The sequence below is a fragment of the Sesamum indicum genome, linkage group LG5, assembly GCF_026168435.1.
Source record: "Sesamum indicum cultivar Baizhima isolate 11 linkage group LG5, ASM2616843v1, whole genome shotgun sequence".
Taxonomy (NCBI): Eukaryota; Viridiplantae; Streptophyta; class Magnoliopsida; order Lamiales; family Pedaliaceae; genus Sesamum; species Sesamum indicum.
Genome location: NC_142661.1, coordinates 16946325 through 16969777, shown reverse-complemented (window position 1 = coordinate 16969777; position 23453 = coordinate 16946325). Strand labels below are relative to the sequence as shown.

The 23453-nt window shown below is 29.3% G+C and overlaps 1 protein-coding gene and 1 pseudogene across 1 annotated transcript; both read left to right on the top strand.

Annotated features, from left to right (window-relative positions):
* Positions 1-5138: 5138 nt before the first annotated feature.
* Positions 5139-6213, top strand: LOC105161950 (ethylene-responsive transcription factor ERF017 pseudogene; annotated as a pseudogene).
* Positions 6214-12538: 6325 nt separating this feature from the next.
* LOC105161949 (mediator of RNA polymerase II transcription subunit 7a) lies at positions 12539-16329 on the top strand. The gene is made up of 5 exons (XM_011079828.3): positions 12539-12821; positions 14548-14617; positions 15337-15503; positions 15631-15704; positions 16021-16329. The coding sequence occupies exons 1-5, from the start codon at positions 12687-12689 to the stop codon at positions 16079-16081; spliced, it is 507 nt and encodes a 168-aa protein (XP_011078130.1). The 5' UTR covers positions 12539-12686; the 3' UTR covers positions 16082-16329.
* The last annotated feature ends 7124 nt before the right edge of the window (positions 16330-23453 follow it).

The window sequence follows — 23453 nt, the reverse complement described above, 5'->3', positions numbered from 1 at the left end:
TAAGGAAAGATTAAACCCTATTCAACTATTACAGAAGACCGAGGGTTACGAAAATTCTTATACAAACCAATGTTACAGAATCAACAAATATATCTAAAAATCTAAGAATTACAATATATATAAGTATTTAATATCTACAAAAATATATCAGATAAAACAGAAACAGAAAAAGGGTTGGCTCAAGGAGCCAAATCCGAAGAGAGAAGCCTACAGCCACCAAGGCCAGCAACCTCTCATGGTTGCTCAGAATCCAAATAGGACCACCAAGGCCGGTCCACAGAGGACTAATCACAACCACTTCAGATTTTCACTTAGAAATGAGTACATAAAGAATTTTTTTAAATGGAGCAAAAGAAAAGAAGGAGAAGAAGATTTCTTGTTCCGGTTCTAATCATCAGTGAACCACTTGCCAGCACTCCGCTTGTGAGATTGACATCTAAAAATCTCATTAACTGATAAAATCATACAAACATTTGATATTTTTGTCATTGAATAAAGATCATGAAATATTATCGTCGAAAAACACTTATCATGCTTCGAGGTATTAATCTTTTCATTCTATAAACCCCTCAAATAAATGACTAGGTAAAGACACATGTTTGTTCCTATGAACAATTTCAAATAATGGTGTGTGCAATTGCTCAAACAACATGTTACTTATTTTCATCGGAGCCTCATAAATTTATTTTAATTAAAAAGATGATGCTTCACTATTAAAAGAAAAAAAAAACAAATTTAAAATTTATATACTATTTAAATTTATAATATCTATTCAAAATAGCTAGTACGATAGTATTACTTTTAACATCAACACTTTATTTGACAAATTTTAAATTTTTTATTTAAAACTGTGAATCCAAATAGTAGAGAAAATAACAGCATTACATCTCCATATTTATGCATGGGAAATGCGTTTTTGGTTGGGAGAGTGGGTGATGGAAACCCCAACGGATGACGTAAAGAGTTCAGAGAAAGGCAGCGCTGATGTCGCGGAGTCTCATCGTTGTGCGCTGTCTGCCCTTTTCCACCCTTTTTCTTCCCCAGTCAAAATGTTCCCATTCAAGTAAATGTGTTTTATATGATGGAATTACAGTGCGACTTTTCTGAATACCAAAAATTTTATTTATTTGTGTTGAATTCTTGCAATTTTAGTCCAACTTTTGCTTCTATAATTAAGAGGTTTCGATTCAAGAATTGAGACACCCCGTGTGTGTGTGTGTGTGTGGTGTGAGTGGCTGCGAGAGTGATGTGCTTTCAAGAGGTTCTAACCGCGCTGACATGGGGATGATCATGTGTATGACGTCAAACTTAAATCCCTTTGCTTTAAATAAATAATAGTAATAATACTTTCATTTTATTTCTAAATAGCAAAATAGGGGAGAATAGTATTCTAGGATTTTAATCCTATGATTTCTCTAGTATTCTAACTTTACATGGGAAAAAAATATTATCCCAAGAAATAGACGGATTGTAATTTTCTTAAGAAACTATCGGATAAATAATATAATATATCAAAATACTGAAGATCCTATCAATTTATACGTGTAGGACTTATATCTAGAACCTCTTTCTAATGAAAAATTTCAAGACTTCAGCCTTGCCGTTGAAGCAAAAGGTCGTGTTGGTATTTAAAAACATCATTTTTTTTAGATTGTATTTGGGTTGATGGGCAATTTCAAATCTTTAAAAACAAGCTTTTTAAAATTATTTGGACAATTTCATATATAGATAAGGAAGAATTTCAAATTCTTCGACTCTTATCTTGAATTATTTTCCGTGAAATAATAATGAATTTTATATAAAATCATTTAATACTTCTTTTCAAAAATTATTTTTTCAAATTCAAATCCGTGGATACACACAAATCATAAGGATCTAAATAATTTTGTTGATTTTGAGAGTGACCCATACTATACACGTTTCGTCTATTAGAATAATAATTAGGATGGTTTCTATACTAAAAAGATTAGTGACCCATGCTTAAAAAATTCACAACATAAGAAACAAGGATTAAATTATTAGACATTTATTTTGCATTATAATTTTAACCTTCTATTATGTAGAATTCTTGCCGGTCGTTTGGCGAACTTCACAAAACCCTTATCGCCTATGTCTCACAATCAAAACGTTTGATCATTTAAATTTAACTTGGAAACTACAAGAAATATATCTAATCATGGTTAATTGTCATAATTAAAAATTAATAGTCATAATAAAAAAATCATTGACTACAGCCACACAACACTTGTTGATTGTAGTTTTTACGGGTATGACCAATACATTTTTCGTGATTAAAAGTCATGAAAAAAATATCTGTCATGGCTCATAACCATGGCAAAAACAATTTTTCTGGTGAATAAGTCAAGTTTTTGTATCGATTTTTGTTTGATCGTGATTAATAATAGTTATTTAAGATGATTTTATTTCATAACCAGTGAAATCATAATTATTATTAGAATTATAGGTTTCTATTTTTTGTGTAATTGATCATATACTAAAAATAAATATGTTATGATATGAGTTGTCGTTGATTAGAATCCGACGTATGAGACTGCAAGTGACTGTACTTGAGTGTCTTCACCGGAGGTCACAAACATTCTACTTCAAAACGTGTATGATTGTCCCGTCAAGCCCCCACAAAACGACTTTGTTGCGAAAGGGCTTTGAGTTTGTATTGAACACTCCTAAATTATATATTTTAAATATAACATATTGTTAATTTTTCAATTTACAATTTCAAAAAATCATTAGATTCACACTAGTTCTCGTAAATAAGTAATTGGGATTGAACGACATTCAACGTGTCATCAGATCGTGCTAGCAAGATTCTTTCTCGATCCAATACGAAATTCTGAAAGAGAAGTTATTTATGTTTTGTTCTCACATACATATTCAGGAACCATTGAGTTAGTCCTTATCCGAGTTCAGACTCGTTAAGTTCTTAAGGTATAAATAATTGTGGATTAGGTCCGAGTATCTCTAAGAAACTTAAAAATAACTTTGTAAAATATAGCTCGTGATAACAGTACTGGAAAAACCCTAATTATAATATCTTGATACTTGAGTTAGTAAGGTTGTATAGAAATTATGCTCGTGAGTATAGTTAGGATAACAAAAGTTAAGTATGGAGATCATATATTTACAAGTACGGCTGAATTGTACCGTGTCATGATGTGAACTACTGATGCAGTTTTCGTCGTATGGTCGTGATTGATCCATACATGCTCGACTTCAAATTAAATTAGATTCGGTTGGTACAGCCTGAATGTTTTATACATAGATTCAGAATATATTGGAGTATATGAATTATCACAATAATGAATTTCATGATTTGAATACTTACTAATATATATTTTGTAATAAATATTACGAGCAAGAATTAAGGACAGAAAATGTGCACAAAATTATCACTAAATACAATTAGCGGCACTGTATAATGACGACTAGGTAACAATAAATTATTGTTACAATACATGTGCCACTAATTGTATTTAGTTACAACTTTATACATAAACTTTGCCACTAAAATTATATAGTGACAAGATAAAAATTTCACAATATTTACGATAATTTTAAAATTATTGTTTAATATTTTATCACTAATAGCATATTCTCTTGTTGGCGTAGACAAATGAATTGTGTACCCAAATAAAATTATACAAATGTCGAATAATATATTAATTATCAATTTTCTATTTATATTTTAAAATTTACTAAAATTAATTGTAAATATAAATAGTCAATTTAATTATATTTTAATATATTTTTTATCATTAAATCAATGACCGATAAGTGTCAAAATAAAGTATTTCGGCCAATTAAATGATGCTTCGCAGTCAAAAATTCCAACCAATCAAACCACGTCATGTGGAGCAATTGCATGTAGCTCCAATCAAATCAAAATAAATATTTGTGGTATTAACTCTTTAAAAAATTCAAATATTAAAGAGATAATGTCAATTTGACCAATCATATCATTTCAAATATATAATATATTTATCTCTTTAAATTAAATTAAATTAAATTATAAAGAGATAATACAGAAGGTGGTCAAGTGCATCACAATTCTACCTCTTTGACACCTATATAAACGGGTCCTTGAACCTCATTCAACACAGAGAAAGAGAACGAAGAGCAAAACAAGATAAGAATGCCAAATAATCCTCTATACAAAGTTTTTCGAGCTCAAGAATATTCAAAGGCATTTAAGGTGGAGATTGGCTTTTTTGTCAAAGGTACGTCACAAGTTATAGCTTTTAGTTCAGGATTGCAGGCGTTAAGTCCTCGAATTATCATTACAAGTATTCAAATATCTTTTCAAGAAGATTCAAGTAGCGCATCCACTTTCAAATCATCAAATTTTAAGTCAAAACTATATTGTTTAATTCGGGATTACAAGTGTGAGTCCTCAAATTAATATTATAAAAATTCAAATCCAAGTCCAAAGGAGATCTACGTAGAAATTACCTTTTGAATTTGTCAAATTTATTAAAAATATATTTTAAAGAGAAAAATTGAAAAATTAAATAGAGATTGTACTCATTTTAATATTTTAATCTATATGTTTTTATTTATAATAATTTATTTTGTATTTTAATTTTTCAAATACAATAAAATTAGCTCACAGTTCGTACGAACTATTCACATATAATAGACATGCCACAACAATAATCACACACATTTGGAATGTCTTTAGAATATTTTTCAATTTATTACACTAATTTGACTGTGAAAAATATTTGGTACGGACAAGATTCTATAATACGACCCTTTGTGCTGTAGTTCAGACAACACAGTTACCTCGTCAAATTTTATAATAAAACGAGCAGTAAAGCAAAAAGCGTCATGACCCAAAAACTAAAAAAAATAATAAAGCAAAAAGCGTGGTTGTACATATGGTCCTTCCTCGTCCCATCTCAATTTGTACACGAGGAACTCCAATTCCATCGCGTGCTCTCTTCTACCGCGTACCCACCAGACAACCCTTGGACTACTTATCCAGATTTTGGCCCCCACGTGTCCCTGCTTGTTCTGTCAACACGCACTCCTCTTCGTTGCACCCTCCCACCCACGCCACTCCTCACTCCCCCCCCCCCCCTCCAGGTCAATTATATATACTCGCCCAAGCCGCCATTTCTACCCATCTTCAGCTGCGTTCTCTACGCTCCCCATAAACTGAAAAACCCAAAAAAAATTAAAAAAACAAAAAAGAAAAAATTAAATTAATCAAGAAGTTGAAGTTCTTGATATGTTGCAATCATTGGTTAATCAGGGGGAGCAGCAGCCGTCATCCTCCGCCGCGACACAGAGGATTTCTGAAGGTTCTTGCAAGTACAAGGGCGTCAGGAAGCGCAAGTGGGGTAAATACGTTTCGGAAATTAGGCTGCCCAACAGCAGGGCGAGGATATGGCTGGGCTCCTACGACACGGCGGAGAAGGCGGCGCGTGCCTTCGACGCCGCACTCTTTTGCCTCCGTGGCAGGAAAGCCAAGTTCAATTTCCCCGACAGCCCGCCGGATATACTCAACGGCCGCTCCATGACTCCCTCGCAGATCCAGGCTGCTGCGGCCAGATTCGCGCACTCTGAACCTGGGTCTCGGAGTTCGGGTCGGATCGATAACTTGGATTCGCAGTCGGATTCCCTGTCGTCTTCGGAGTTATTACAGCATGTGGAGTCGCCTTGTCCTTCTGTATCGGATGGAACGGCTCAGCCGGGCATGGAATTTACTAATATACCCCTGGATAATGCGTTTCTGGACCAGATCCTGACCACGGGCACAGAGAATAACGTCACGGATTTCGGGTTATTTCCGGGATTTGATGATTTCTCCGGCGATTTTTTGATGCCACCACCTTTGCCCAACGTCGATTATTGGCCAGACAACAACGAGGAATTATTATTTTCGGAGCTTTGGAGTTTCTGAAGTTCGGGTCAGAACCTTCCGGAAAATTTTGCTACTGGAATTACTGATCCTTTTTTTTTAAATTTTTTTTCATAAAGTTGATGGAACTATTTTAGTGTGACCATCGACTTTATATTTTATTCTTTTAATTTTTATTTTTAAATTATTGTTGGTCGTTATTTTTTTTAATTATTCATTTTCTATATCGAAGACGTAAGATTGTGTAATAGTTCCAAAAATGGTACATAACGTGCAAATTTTGTAATGTTTCACTTTATAAAGAATCTGTTATTGAATTTTTGTACTTATAATCCCACCACTGTCATCTTCATTTCACTTTTTATTACATCACTTGAGTAATTATAGGTCGTCGTCATACCATCAGTACTCCACTTGATGCTTTTTATTAATGTTAATTTCGGAAATTACACTTCTCAATTATTGTAGATGATATGATTCTTAACTTTTAATTAATGCTCGCGATTATGTATATTTGGTAGCTTATCATATAGCTTTTGAGTTATACATTGTAGTCATTAGGGATGGCAACGAGATAGTTTTGCCAAAATCCAGACTCATCCTATCAAGAAAATTTTGGACCGTGATTTGTTGGATTGGACGGGATTGGTTCGATTAAAATTTTTAAAATATTAAAATATATGTATTCCAAATAATACTATCTTAATTTTATAGATATAAGACAATAATATTATTATAATTTTTTTATTGCATTGAAATATTAAAAATTTTAACATATGTGCTACTTATATAAGTATCAATATATTTATAAATTATTTATAAATATATTTTTTTATGTGTGTATCTTGATTAATACTTTTCATTCATATTGATGGCGGAAATCACGCTTTGCAATTACCACAACTGATGTAATATTCACTTCCCTCGATTAACATATTTCATTAATATTAATGTCGAAAATCATACTTTGTGATTATTCCAAATGATGTGATTCCTACTCTCGATTAATATCGATAATATAATTCGAATTAAATTTTATCATATTAAATATAATTTTATTTGGAAAATAAAAAGAAATTCCGAGGAAAGATGATGGTGACATGACAATACAAAGACTCTTCACTCACAAACTCAATGATTTAACAAATATTCTTACATTATTTTCTTTTTCTTCTTTCGAGGAAAGCCATGAATGCCTCAACAATGAAGTTCGTACGTATGGCCCACAAACAATTTTACGCACTCATAATTGGAAGTGTTTTAAGTCTCAAAAATTCTTGACAACCAAAGTTGTCATTCTGGCGAGGTGCGATTTCTCCATCTCAATATTTTTTAGTTTTCTTCTATAATTTATAATAGGATAAATTACGGCTTTTATATATATTATATAATTATAAATATTATTTTAATATCTAAAGAATTAAATAAAAAATAATCATGTAATCCCTAAAATATAAGGTCATAATTACTATTTTTTATTTTTTTAAAAATAAACTATTTTAGAAATTTTGAGGGTATGTAAAATAAATTATTCATAGGACACATTAGTCTATTAAAATATTTTTAAAATATATATAATTATAATGCATAATCTATAATGATATTTTGATTAATTCATAAAAATCGAATGAAAATACAATAAGCTCATTGTGAAACGAAAGTTAAATTTAATAGGTATTTATATTTTTTTAAATAAAAAAAATATATTTATAATTATGTCAAATTTGAAAAACGATAAATATAATTTACCCTTTCTAATATTGGGAAGAGGTATTTAATGGCTAATTTATCCACCAAACTCAATTATGCAAAAAAATAAAAAAATCAGTATCTACATCCCTGGATCTTATCCAGATAGAGCCACCACGATTTTAATTTGTCCAGATGCACGCTTTTGTCACAATCATGCACGTTCTTAAATCCTATACATAAATTATAGAAGTGAGAACACTTCCAGAAGTTGTCCTTATACCACATGCCAAACGAGGCACTTTGGGTTGGGGGGGGGGGGGGGGTGTATATTTACTTCTCACTCTATTCTTTTATTTTTAATTAGAAAATGAAAGAAAAAACTTACAAAGTCATATTATAGTAAATAATATTATTATAAATGAGGATTTTGTTTAATTATATTTAATTAGTTATCAATAGTTCTAATATATTTTAAAAATGTTTACTCTCAAACCACTTTTAAAATGTGAAATTTATTTTCTCAAAAATTTTAAAATAACTCTCACAACCGTTCTAGTATTCTTCGCCTGCAACTCTATAAACCCTTTCCTTTAATATCTATATTAATAAATAAATATATATATATAAAGACAGTTCTGGAGGTTTGTGCTACTACATACCATAATTTAAAGTATCAATTATACTTTTAAATATTTATATAAATATAATTATTTATTTATTTCAAATAGTCCATGCAATCTTTTAACCAGTATCATGTATTAATCACTTTATCAGCTTTTAGGAAGCGTTTGCAAAAACTTTTATCTTTAGAGAAGTGATTTTTATAGAAAAAATTGAAAATTGTACCAGAACTAAAAGTTGATAGTGTTTGTAAAAAAATATAAAAATAGATAAAAAGCTAAATTTAATTGTGTTTGGAGAAAAATCGCAGTTGAAACTCGAAACATGTTTAATTGATTTAAAATTATTTTTGTTTCCATATGTTAACGAGATACTATTTTTACTTAATATTTGCACTTGCTTTTTATTAATTTTAATATTTTTTTATAAAATAATAAATTTTATTTTAATTAGTATATCTCATATTTATTTTTTTTCAAATATTTGTCATTTATATCATTAAAATATTGAATACTATTAAAAAAAATTAAATGGTTCATTCAAAAACACTCCCACCAAATAATATAATTATTCATTCATAACACAACAAAAAAACTTGCATGGTTACCCAAAAAAAATATTTTTTTAGTAATTAATCACTATAATTTAATTTATAATTTTTTTTATAATATTGAAATAATATCAGATAATATAGAATATAAAATATTCAATATGTGAAATTATAAATCTATTACTATTAAATTATTCAAATTATTTAAAATTCTAACATCAACTTTCGATGAAAATTTTTGAATTAGAAATGATAAATTTGAATTAAAATTCTTAAGATGAGAGTGAATTAGTCCAAAAGAATTTTAGATCTATTTATTAAAAAATCAAAATAGCTAGAAGCGCCTTTTAAAGTGCTTCTAGTTTTTAATTTAAAATTACTCTTTCATAGCAGTTTCATAGACAAAAATTAGTATCCTAAATATTTTAAAAATATATTTTTTGAAATCAGAAATTGAAAATCATTTTTGAAAATTCTAACAAATACCCCATTAAACATGTATTGATTAAAAATATACAAGTACTTCCTGACGCAATGACTAATATATATATTGTCATTTGGGTGCATGGATTTGAAATGCGATTTTGATATGCTGATCCTCGTGCTTTACTGCTATTCTATAAGTGGTGGAGCCACGCAAAAACGCTGTTGTCGCCTTCATTTGTGGTCCTTTTGTCGCGTTGTGAAACAAGCACGTTTTGTAGTCTACTGTAAGATAAACACTAAACAGTGTCCCTACGCGCAGTTGTAGGCTTGTATTTTTATATCATAGTTGAGAGACAAAATAGTAACCAGAATTGAAGCATTATGTTTGGATTTATTCTTCCCAGGCATATTCAGTTAGAAAGCACGTTTTTTGTTCGTTTTCTTTTATAATATTTCTTTTATAAATTATTTTCGTATTTTTTGAAACTGTGACTTCCGTCTCCTTCTACTTTAATTATAAATATGAATTTGAAAATAAAATTTCTTTACTACAATTTCAAGTCAATTTATAAATCCATTTTTTTTTCATTTCTCGCACAAAATTTTATAAAAATCTACATAGATGAATCAAAATATTCTAATGTTAAGACAGGCCTCCTTTTCCTAACAAGACACGTGTTGTGGATTGATTGGACTAAAAGCCCCTCCATTAAGGGGGGTGCAACTCAAATTGTACTTATTGCACGAAGTATTATTTATTTTAATTGTTATAAGTTTCACAATTTCATTAGAAAAATGAGACTTTGGGACTTATTAATTTGTGCCGTTAATAGCAATGAAAAATGATCATATTATATAATAAGAATATTGGTAGTGTAGTGAATGTTTATGGATATGTCTTTGTAATCATCTTCTATGACACTATTTTCTCATTCCATCGTATAAATCCACTAAATTCATGTTATATAATGGATGTCTTTGCATCATATAAAGGGCATCATTCTCAGTTACGCACGTGGATCCTCTCCATAAAACACGTGTTGTACACCAAGTGATGCTGCAATAATGTGTGTGCAATTCACAAAATTAATTAAAAAGGTAAATTACAACAATTTTTTCTGAAGTTTATCATAATTATGAATATTTTCTCGTTGTTTGAAAATTTACAAATACTCGTTGATGTTTGATAAAATTATGTAATCCTTGGATGGGGGTATGTAATTGTCAACTTTACCCTTACTGTATTTTAAAAACTTATGAAAAAATCGATCAGGATGGATGAAAAAAATTTAAAAATTATAAAAAAAGATATCCACTTAGTTCATAAAAAAATTTAAAAATTTTAAATAATAAAATAAAGTTATACTTTTTAATCCATAAGGATATTTTGGTCAGTTCACCACAAAAAATGAATAAAAATCTAATGAATTGAGCTAATTATTAGACGACCGACTGTTAAAATCAGGAAAGTATTGGTAATTTTTCAAATAATGATGGAGTATTCGTAATTATGTCAAATTTCATAGTAGATCATTGTAATTTAACCCCATTAAAATCGTACATACGTAGCCTACAATGTAAAATGCATCTCTTTCAAGAAAATAAATTGCTTCATTTTAAAAAAATCAGGAAAATGTTGGTAAATTTTCAAACGATGAGAGGTATTCATAATTATATCAAATTTCAGAGTAGGTCGTTGTAATTTATCCTAATTAAAATCATACATAAGTCACCTATAATGTAAAATGCATCTCTTTCAAGAAGATAAATTATTTTATTTAAAAAAAAAAGTTTTTTGTTTTTTTTGGTTTATAGGAGTGGTATTTTGCACATACCCCAAATTATAGGGCTTTTTTTTTATATTTTTCACAGAAATTCAATGGCTACAATTATAAAATCACCCAGTATCAAAGTGGGAGATCTCAACCAGTCATATCACTGCAAAGGAGTCCACCCTTCTGTATTTTCATAAAGTTGGCCCACTCTTGATTTGCACTAGTGAAATCGAAGAGATTTTGTATAGAGCTTTATTTACTTATATTTTAGCACAATTCCTTTTCTATAATATGCATCTATATCTATACTATAGACCAATAATTACATTCTTCTCCCATAAGATTTGGCGTAATTATATATAAATTCTTTATAGTTTGAAAAATTATATTTAGTATTTTTTTAAGTTTGATTTCGTCTAACAAATAAATTCCTTTATTAGTCATAATTCATTGAATTTGCTATATAAATAAAAAAATCAAAAAAAAAATATATTAACCATTGATTGACTTATTACTGATTTATTGCAAGTCAAATAAATTTTTTGTAACCAAATTACCCTCATGCGTCTTCACACATTAATACATGTGAGGGGGTATACTTTTACCGTTATAAGGGTAGTTTATTTGGGAAAAAAATATTTGACCAGTAATAAATCAATAATAAGTCAAGCTGTGTAAATACAATTTTTATTTAATTTTTTTTATTAATATCAATAAATTCAATAAATTTTGACTATGGAGGGACTTATTTGTTAGACGAAAGCAAACCTCGGGGTGCTAGATGTAATTTCTCAAACCACATGAAATTTATATATAATTACACTAAATCTCATAGGCGGGGAACACAATTATCCCTACTATATATTAAAGAAGAATATTCTTTTGATGTCTTTTTTTATATGTTTTTAATATTTTATTTTATTTTTTGATTTATTAATCTAACTCTTCCACTATCTTTTGATAATTATTAATTTTGTCAGTATCCATTTTTTCTTGTCACCACTTTATTATAAATTTAATACTAACTTATCATTTTGGATAAATTTTATTAAGTAATTACTATAAAACTATGCACACTTATAAGGTGTATCACAAATTACTAATTATTAATAAAGAGTGAACACTATCTTTTTTTAATATGTTTTAAATATAATAACTAAATTTACCCCCTTAAATAACACACAGGGGTTTTTTTACCTATAAGCATAACGCAGGGAGTTTTGCATTATTTTTCTAAAATACAGGGATTGTTATGCAATTTACCCAAAGAAATTCAAATGATGTACAGTATTTGTTCGGTCTTTTCACTTTATTTAATATTTTTTCTCTCTTCTCTCTTATATAAGATTTTTTTTCGTTTTTTTTTCTCTCTCCGCTTTTTATTTTCTTTAATTTCAATCATATTAATTTAAATTATTTCCCAATTTCGATATATTGAAATAGTTAAAGAAAATCGTAATTATATTTCATTTTTAATATAAGACTATGAGAAAGACGCTGGTTATAATATAACATGGAAAGGGAACGCGACATGAGAAATCGCACTCACCTTTCCTCGACTTAACTGGAACCGGATGAGACTGCCGTAAAATAACCAGAGAGATCCTTCTCTACTTCCTTCGCTCGCAAGTCGCAACTCTCAGAATAAACCGATCCACCACCACGACCTGCCGCGGCGGCGACACCACCACTTATAAATAGGGACATATACTATTATCAATTTGCAAATCGTTCTATTCCCATGGCAACGGCGACTTACCCACCGCCGCCGCCTTACTACAGGCTGTACAAAGAGTACTCGAAGGACCCCGATTCCGCACCTGCACCCCCACCGCCTATCGAAGGCCCTTACGTCCTCTATGGAGCAAATTATACGGTAGGATATGTTGTGCATTTGGTATTGGAATATTTATTGCTACTTGACTTATGAGAATTGTGAACTACTGAAGTTGTTTCTCTTCTGGGTTTCCTAATGTGATATTGCTTCAAGTGTTCTTTTTCTTGTACCGGGTGTTGGGCTGCCCTTTGGAAATGGGAATTTGAGGATTGATATGAGCAGGAGTAAAGAGCAAAATGCACGACAGCGTGTTATTCCGTTTGCATTAGAAAGTTCTTGTCCCTATTGTTCTTTCTTGAACCCAATTACTCATATGGCAAGGGCAATAATGTTCGCCTTGGATTAATTGTGTACTCATAACATGACATATGCAATTTGCTTGCCATGTGTGGTTGTTGTTTGGTCCCAATTGCAGTCTGGAGCAAATCATGCTTCTGCAAAGAGTATAAGTACTGTGCTCTCCACGAAAGATCAGTTGAATCCTAAAGTCTAGTCTTTCTAATAAGCTTTAGGGACTTTTTTTGTGAAGGTATATGAAATTTGACTGAGAAAATGGGAGGCATCCGGAACCAATGGTTTGAACAATCAGTTTGGTTGATATCATGGAATGAAGAGATTGCAAATGGTTGGATCATTTATTTATGATGGAAATCTGCATCAGGATTAAGTTAATATATAAGTATCCTTGATCTGTAGTGTTCCTTCTAAACGTCATGGTTGGCCCCAAACTTGTATGAGTTGAGTCCTTCCTTTTGTCTCTCGTTAGTTAATTTTATAAAATCCTTATTGCAAATAGGGGTGACAATCATGTACTCTCTTGCCAGGATAATGGAATACATTGCTGCAGTAGTTTGTTAGATTAACATACTATCAGTGAGCATGCAATTCTGTTGAGGCACCTGGTCCTTGTTCTCTAACCACTTGGTGGCCTGATAATCACCTTTCATGTTTCCGTGTGTCAATAAGCATGGCCTACAACCACTGTTGAGCTTTTCTGATGATTGTCATTATGAGAACATCTGATAGTATTGTTATTACCGTTGACCATTATTGATCATGTTATAGTGAAGAAGCTTTCGAAATTTCGTTAGGAATATCTTTCGTTTTGACCTGATGCCCCTTTTAATCAGAACTAATGTGCTCTTCTGCTGCTAATCAGTAATTCTTCCTGAAGATAAGTATTTGGCTCTGCTCTGCTTATTCATAGAAGTTTTGTCTAGTAGGGAATGGGAATATTATTTTGGGATGTTAAGCAGTAATCATGCTTAGTGGCATTGCCATATATTCCCAGTAGAATGGATAAAACTCATGGTACAAATTGTGATCGACCACAGTCATGAGATCCTGGAATCTGTGCCATGTCCATGTTTTACTCTCTATTTTGTGTTACTAAGAATTTAAAGATGGCCCTCATCTAAAAGCATCTAAAGCCGATGTATTATAGCTTATCAGGGTTAGAATGTTCGGGGAAGTTGCCAATAGAAATTTATACCACTGCATGTGTTCTTTTCAACTATCTACTTCTGGAAACTTAGTGGTATATAAAACTTCTGATGTTTATTTTACTTGATCGCTAAGAATTTTTGACTTAGCATTTCATGCCCATAAACTCTCAGCATAGACACTTGAATACAAATCCCATATATCATACTTGCCTGAATTATTTGAGCTAGAGTTTGTAGTGTGCTATTGCTTATTTACAACAGCAAAGGAGGATGAGAGATTTAGTCTTTGGTCTGACCTTGTGTTTTTACCCATCTTGTAGACTGATGATGTGCTTCCAGGTCTAGAAGAGCAGGGTGTTCGTCAATTGTACCCAAAAGGGCCAAATATTGGTATATTTTAGATATATATTGCTTTAAAGTGTATTTGCTACAGCTTTTGCCTGATATAAGAACCATTTAGATGTCAATTACTCAGTCATTTTGTTGTTTCTTTTCAGCTTTTGCCTGGTGTTTGTTTTGTGCTTTGACCCATATTGAGGTGTTATTCTACCAGCTTTGATTGTACGATGGTTTTATAGCAAAAGGTACTTAGTGTAAAATAAGTCAGTCAAAAAAATGTGTCAATTTGACCAAACTCATTCGAAGTATTTTATGAATAAAAGTTATATGATGCATTAACTCCACTAATTTTCATTCTCATCAGATTTATATCAGCACCAGAGACCCAGAACTCGTCGAAATATTATTTCAGTCCTCCATTTATGACTACCAATCTGCCATTCCTATTTGCGTGCCAGCTGTCGAGTTTTCATAATACTCTCTCATTTTCTTTATTGGTTCAACGGACGTGTTATTTCAGATGTCAGGCCTGTAATTGAATAAAGTATATAACTTTCTATTATAAAAATAAGATAAAAAGGTTAAAAGTTTGTCTCTAACTTCATGTATCTTGGTTGTGGTTCAAATGTCAGAAATATCTGCATCGCTCATGTTGATTGCTATTTCATGTTGCAAAAAGTATTTGACACCTTCAGGGAAATGTTTTGCATTGATTCTTACCTAGGTGAAAGCATGTTGTCCTGGCATGTGATTAGACTTTTTTCTTTCAGATATCAAGAAAGAGCTGACTGCACTTAACAGAGAATTGCAACTACATTTGTTGGAGCTTGCTGATGTTCTTGTTGAGCGGCCATCTCAATATGCTAGAAGAGTAGAAGATATTTCTCTTATTTTCAAGAACTTACATCACCTTCTGAATTCTTTGCGTCCTCACCAGGTGAAGTATCTTTAGTTACATAAATTCTTGGTCATCTTGAGTTACATAAAATTTTTGCGACTTTTTGGGAGGACCACAGTTTAGCTTTGGGCTTCTGCTTTATCACGTTGTACCTTTGTTTTTTCAGGCCAGAGCAACACTGATCCATATCCTAGAACTCCAGATACAACGGCGCAGACAAGCTGTGGAGGACATTAAGAGGTTGCCTTTTCCATGCTTTGCAATTTATTTGGAATCATTATCTTCTGTAGCGCATGAGATTTATACATTGTGTTTCAGTATCATGTGAAATATGGATGTTTACTTACAAATTATGGTTGAGAGTCCTAAGAAAAGATCCAGGCTTTAACATGTCAATTATCTAGATAGAAAAGATTTGATTTTCGCCAATCTCCCCCCTTTCTCTCTCTCCAAAAAGCACAAGTTTGTTTTTGATACATTGTTGCGTCATGTGTGCCAGTAAAATTTCAATGTGATTTCTACTGCATAACATTCTTGTTCCAAAACTGGTGATCAGGAGAAGAGAAGAAGCACAGAGACTTCTGAAGGAGGCACTTGGAACTCTCGATGGACAATAGAAACCGACTGCTGGAGAACTCCATGAACAAAATCTGCTGGTGCAGCAATCAAACATCCATCAGGCACTATAAATTGCCCAGCGATGCATCGCTAATGTCTAATGCTTTATTAGATTTTGCTCATCTCTTAACAATTAGGATTTGAAACGGAGCGTCTTTACAATGGTCATTGGTGTTTGTATCTTAACCCTGCTGTTTAGACGCGTTGTGATGGTGGGTAATCTATAAACGTTGAGTTGGATGATGTATGTAGCTTGTAGTTTACCTCCAGAAACATACATCGGTACAAGCTACGTACATTGGATGGTTCGTATCCTGCCACGTAATTATATACGTATTCAAGAGGGTTTTAAAATACTGGATATCAACAATGGTTATACACAATAATTATGTTCAGGTATCTTTAAAAAAAGAAAAAGAAATTCGAATGACAACCCAGTAGCTGGATGATAGTTAATCAATTAAATTTAATATTTATTGCATCATGATATTAATCATTTCTACTGTAGGCCTGTTTGTTTGTGATTTTATTTTTACTTTTCAGTTTTTGAAATAGTAATTAAAGTGAAAGTATGTCTATTTATATGTATTTTGAAAATATATCGATTTGATACTATAATTTAATATAAAATAAAATTTTATTAATTAATTCAAATATATTTTTATTTGACATAAAAATTTATATAAAATTGAAAACATATATTTTCTACTATTTAAATAAACACTCAAACATCAGCAGGAGTTATTGGCAGTTAAAGGACTCCAATTGTTATCTTATCATTTTCAATGTCATGATAAGATGATATGGAAATCCTTCAATATCATTACACAAACTATTCCATTTTTTGGTTGTTAAGAGTGGTATTTATAATTATATAAAAAAAAAATCAGTTGTTTGTATAAATAACTCATAGATTAAGAAATATAAATATAATTTTTCCTATAATAAATTTAAGGGTTAATTATATTTTGTCATCCAAACTATGACCATTTGTGGCATCTAAATTTTTTTTTTTTTGTGTCAACTTACCATATCAACTTTACAAAATTTTGAATTTTACCATATATAACTATTTTTCCGTCAAGTTTTTGTCAAAAAAAAATCATCACATACAGTGCGCATGTGATATTTAAGAGTTATGTGTTTTTCATATATACACAGCATGTCATGCTTTTCGGCAGAAAAATCAACAAAAAAAGGGGGGTCATATATGGCAAAATGCAAATTTCGCAAAGTTGAAATGGTAAATTAACACAAAAAAAAATTAAATACCGAAGTGTAAAAATAAGTATAGTTCATATTACAAAATGCAATTTACCCTAAATTCAAATATACTTTCTTGTTTTTCTTTTAACACAAGATGCTTTGTTTGGATCACATATAAAAGTTAGGATAAGTACATCGTCTTTCCTTGAGATTTAGTGTAATTATGCATAAATTTTTGATAGTTTGAAAAACAAATTATATTTAGTACCCCAACATTTGTTCTTTCTAACAAATATATCCTTATATTGGTAAAAATTTTACCTAATTTGCTAATATAATAAAAAAATAATTCAATCAAAGTTCATATTTACTCCAAATTGACTTAGTACTGACTTATTGCAGGTCAAGCAAATATCTTTTTTTAATCAAACTACTCTTGTAAAGGTGAAGATATATCTCATCACCTGCATTAGCGTATAGAAGATGTATAAGGGTAATTTGATCAAACAAAATTGTATTTAACTTATAATAAGTCATTTGGGGGTAAATATGAATTTTCATTTAATTTTTTACAAATATCAGTAAATTCAGTAAATTTTGACTAATGAAGGAATATATTTATTAGACAGAAACAAATATCAGTGATACTAAGTGTAATTTCCCAACTCACAAAAAATTTACATATAATTACATTAATTTCAAAAGAGACCGTTGTAATTATTGCCAAAAGTTAGAAGGTAAGTTTTTATTATTATTATTATTATTATGTATAAAATTGTCCCCTTCTTTACACCTAACTTTCCCTATGTAGTTAGCAATAGCCTTTGCACTTAAAATAATGTTTGGGAATCTCATAATTGCATATTCTCTAAAGTCTAAACTACTATGTATATATTGTACCAATTTTGGGGGACCACTCTACTAATCAATTGATGAAACTATTTTTTCTATCTTCTTGGAATCTAATCAAGTTAGGTATGTTATATATTTATTGTATTAAAGGCCTTGTGCAACTATTTAATTGTCATCTGCCAACATCAACTTTACAATTAAAATATTATGGGTTCGAGTCTCGTCGACGTGGCTATATAGCTTACATCTATATTAATTTGTTGTTGTTTATTTATTTTTTTTTAATATACTGAGTGATTTAAAATTATCAATGTATTAAATCAATTTTTACATTTAACTATACAGAATAATATAATGAAACGAATCTTTATCAAAAGAAAATACTTTATTATCATCTTAGACTTAGTAAATCGCCTTTTTATTTTTAAAAACTAATCAAAAGCATGAGAGGATGAATAACATAACATCCCTCATCGATCACATGATCGTAAGAGTCTCCTACTGCTCTATGTATTCGTTTAGGGTTAATTCGTTGTTACAATCCAATTGAATTGCAAAATGGCCCGAAACAACTTCTCGTAACTGAGTTATGATACACTACTGTAAGAGATTTCATATTCAAATTTGTCGATTTTATAACCTACCTCATGAGGAAATACATTTTATTTCAAGAAATTTTCGTACTGATTTTGATTCGATTAGGTCTTTCATACGCACACGCACCTCACATGTATAAGGATGACATTATATTTTTATTTTGAATTTTTTTTTAGAATTAATCTGAAATAGAAATACACACTCGACACGAAGTTAGGGCATCGAATTGTTTTACATAGATTTTGTTTTATTTAATTATAATAATACTTAAACTTATACCTATTGTTCTCATTAATATATTATCGTATCGAATCTGGTATCTATTTGATTGTCTTAATCTCACATATTTAAAAATTAACGATAAATTACACCTATTTTCTCTGAAATAATTTGGTATGATTACGAATATTTTTTTATTGTTTGAAAACTTACAAATAGCCTCCTCAAATAAAAAATAATTATATAGCCCCTAGATAGCCGTGAAAATTACTACTATACTCATACTAAATTTCTTTTTTCTTCTAAAAAAATATAAAAAAAACTTGAGGGTGTGTATAGTAAATCCATAAGCCATATCAGTCTATAACAATATTTTAGAATGTTCTAAAAAATATTTAAAATAATAATTTATAATTTAAAATGATAGTTTGATCAGTTCATCATAATAATTGAATAAAAACCTAAATAAAACTAACAGAATGAGGTTGTTGTTGTTGTTAGACAGACGTTAAAATCAAGAAATATTTGTAATTTTTATACAACGAAAATGTATTCATAATTATATTAAATCTTTAAAAAAATAGTTGTAATTTATCAAATATTAATACCAACTACCCAAATAATATAACTCCCAATATTGAAATGTTGGTATTTTATTAGATAAAAATAAATAAATGAAATAAAATAGGGGTCTAAGATATAAAAATAGGGAAAATTAAAATGAAAGTCAATATATGGAAAGTGACCTTATTATTAACACCATTGCCACTACCACTAGCACTGATATTTAATTAGGTCTTTGCAACACGACATATGCCATTTCATTTTCACTCATTATTTTATATTATTATTATTATTTTATTAATAAAATAAATTAATTATTATAAAATAAAAAAGAATTATATAATGGGTGTCAACATCATGCCAACTCAATTTTTCATGTATTTAAAAAATTTATAATATTAAAATTGCATATTCCTTCAGATATGTTGGGGAATCAGATATGTCAGGGAACAATATATAAAAAATAAAATAAAAAATTGAAGAATTCTATGAATGTCTTAGTCCTACCGCCTACTACTCTAGACTTTATAAATATAAATTATATCTGATAATTATTCTATTTGAAATTTGACATAATTATAAATATCTTTGTATTATTCTCGATTTTAACTTTTATCTAGCAATGAATCTAATCTGTTAGCATTCGTTCGGTTTTCATTTGAACTGACCAAAATTCCCTTTTAGATATAAATTATAATTAAATATTTTTTGAATTTTTTAAAATATTTTTACTAATATACTTTATAAATTATTTATTTTACCCACTCCATATTTTTGTAATTTTTTGAAATATACTTTTTTTATAAAAAAAAAAAAGCCAATAAAAGTAAAATAGTAATACCCGTTTCATATCTGAGGCTACATAATTATTTGAAGGATGTATTTATAAATTTTCAAATAATGAGGGGGATTCGTAATTATACCAAATTTCAGAAGAGGTGGTTGTAATAAATCCATTCTGTTACCCTAAATATAAACGTATATAAAGATATTTTTAAATCAATTATTTGATAATTGAAGTAATTATATGAGCAACTGATGATATTTGTTTTTTTAATCTTTTAATGAATGGGATTGTTGATTCAAACAAGAAATATAAGACAGTTCAGCTCTCGAAAATAACTATGATTTAATTATTATATTGTGTTGAGTTCAAAATTATTAAATTAGTCGTGTGATTAGATCTGGTGTCGTAAGATGTTTGGTTGAGTTATAAGTTTTCGAAAGTATAACGGCCTTCCTTTATAAATTTTTGTTTATTATTTAAAAAATTATAAATATACCTCTAAAATTAAGATGTTTAATAAATATTCCATCGTAACAACTCAATATAAAGAGTATTTGTTAGACAGTTGTTAACTTTACAGGGTATTCATAATCTTTTAAACGATGATAAAGTATTTATAATTATGATAAACTATACGAAAGTCTTTTGTAATTTACCCTTATTCTATATTTTGTATTTGACAATTTATAATTTTATAAGGCTTAATTATTTTTTTATTATAAAAAAATATAAAAGACATAACATATTTCATATGCATTAGCGTGTTCAAATGTATAAAAGTAATTGGTCAGAGAAATATTTATTTGACTTACAATAAATGAGTAATAATTATTTCCGATTGCACATCTGTTAATGTTCTCAAAATTAATTATAATTTTTCAAAAATTTCATCTCACTTTTCAGAGAAAATACATTAACTTCTAACTTATTTCTGATTGAATGCTGTAATTTTGACATATAATAAATTATGAACTATTAATTTTATAATTTCTAATAATGTTATTTTGCTCAAAAGCTATAAAAATTAATTCGATATTTTTAATATGAGAGGAATGAAAATAAAACAGAGAAACATTATTTATTATACTATTTATTAAAGGTGAGGCCCGTAAAATAACTACCACGATCGACAGAATGTAAGTCAATTAAAATACACTCAATTATACTTATTTCTTTTATTATTTATTTTTTTATTTATACACATTTAAAACTAATTTATTTTACTAATATTAATCAATTAATAATATGATTATTTAATTAAATAAATATAAAAAAATTTAAATTATGCACACACTAAGTGTGTTTCAATAGCTAGAAAAATTAACGATTACTGTGGGAATTGGTAATAAGATGAATAATAGAAATTTGAGGGGCTCCAGATGTAAATAAAAGAAGAACAGTGGCCTAACCCTAAACTAGAGGTGGCGTGGTGGTGGGGCCCCAGATAGCAACAACGCCTCCATCACCATTCATCATATGTGCTACCTAAAGACACAACACTCCCCATCCCTATGCCCTACTCCATTCAATTGCCGCCAAACCCACAACAAAATTACCCTTTTGCCATTTCTATATATAGTGTAAAATTACACGAAAACGTTACATTCAAATACACAAACACTCGTCTCATTTGCAAATTACAGGTATAGTGTGGGTATTTATGTAAACTTTTGTCACTATCTTTAATCAATAAATTAATTCTTAACTAAATAAATAACTTTTTTTATATATATTCTTTTTAATAACATATGGGATGTTTATAAATTGCTCGTAACGTTTTATTAGCAATTTATGACAATACTACTACTATTATACTATTGAATTCGACATATTTAATAAAATATGAACGATTAATTTTTTTAAATAATGCAACAATATTTTCAAATCAATTAACAACTTCACAGCAAATAAAGAAATAATATACACATATTACTATTAAAAGTAGACTAAACACGTACATTTGTAGGACTCGGAACTCAAGATTTCTCAATTGTAAGATCTCAAGCTCACCACTCACGCAAAAAATTTTATATGAACGATGTTCAAATATAATTTATTTTTTCATTGTTCCATACATAAATTCATTCGTTTCTTTCACTACAAAAAATGCAATATTTAATCATGGTTAATTGTCATGGTGAAAAACATAATAGCTGTTGCAAATAGTTATTGACCACGGCCATACAACGGTTGTTGGCCATGGTATTTGCGAGGTGGCTAAAACATTTATTATGGCTCTTAACTATGGTAAATAATTTTTTCTTGATAGAAAATCTATATTTTATATCGTTTTTATTTAATTGTGGTCAATAAAAAATATTTGCCACGATTAATACATAACTATTAAAATTATAACCAACAATTATTTTTTTCTAATGTTTCTTAATAATTATTCTTTCGTACCAATTGGCCCCTAGGAGATTCATGGGTTGAAGGGTGAGGTGGCTACATTGATCCTGACAATCTGAAACAAGAAGGTTCGGTTATCATTACACATAGTTTCTAAGAATAAATGGCAATGTTTTTTTTTTTAAAATTTGTCTTAATTATAAATACTCTTTTATTATTTAAAAAATTATAAATATCATAATAAATATCCTCTATAATGAGCTGTCACAAGGAGTATTTGTTAAGACATTTGTAATTTTAAAAAATATTTATAATTATAACAAACTTCAGGAGAGTCCGTGGTAATTTATTTTATTTTATAATTCAATGATCTTCAATGAATTGAAATTGTCATGTAAGAGTAAATTAAAGCAAGTTCTTCAGAGATTATTTAAAATATAATCTACACTACCTGATATTTGATAAAATTATATAATCACTGGATGCAGGTTTATAATAGTAAAAAATCGGATGAGGGGGATGCAAAATTTTAAAGATTGTAACAAATTATCCACTTAGTCCATAATTTTTTTAAAAAATAAGCTAAATTATAATTTATGGTTTATAAAAGCATTTCGATCAGTTAACTACAGAAAATATGGATGAAAACTTAACAAAGACTATGAAATGACTAATTGTTGGATGACTGTTAATATCAGAAAATATTTATAATTTATCAAATAACGAAAAATATTTATAAATATGTCAAAATTTGATAAAACTCATTGTGATTTACCTCTTATATTTAAATAATATAA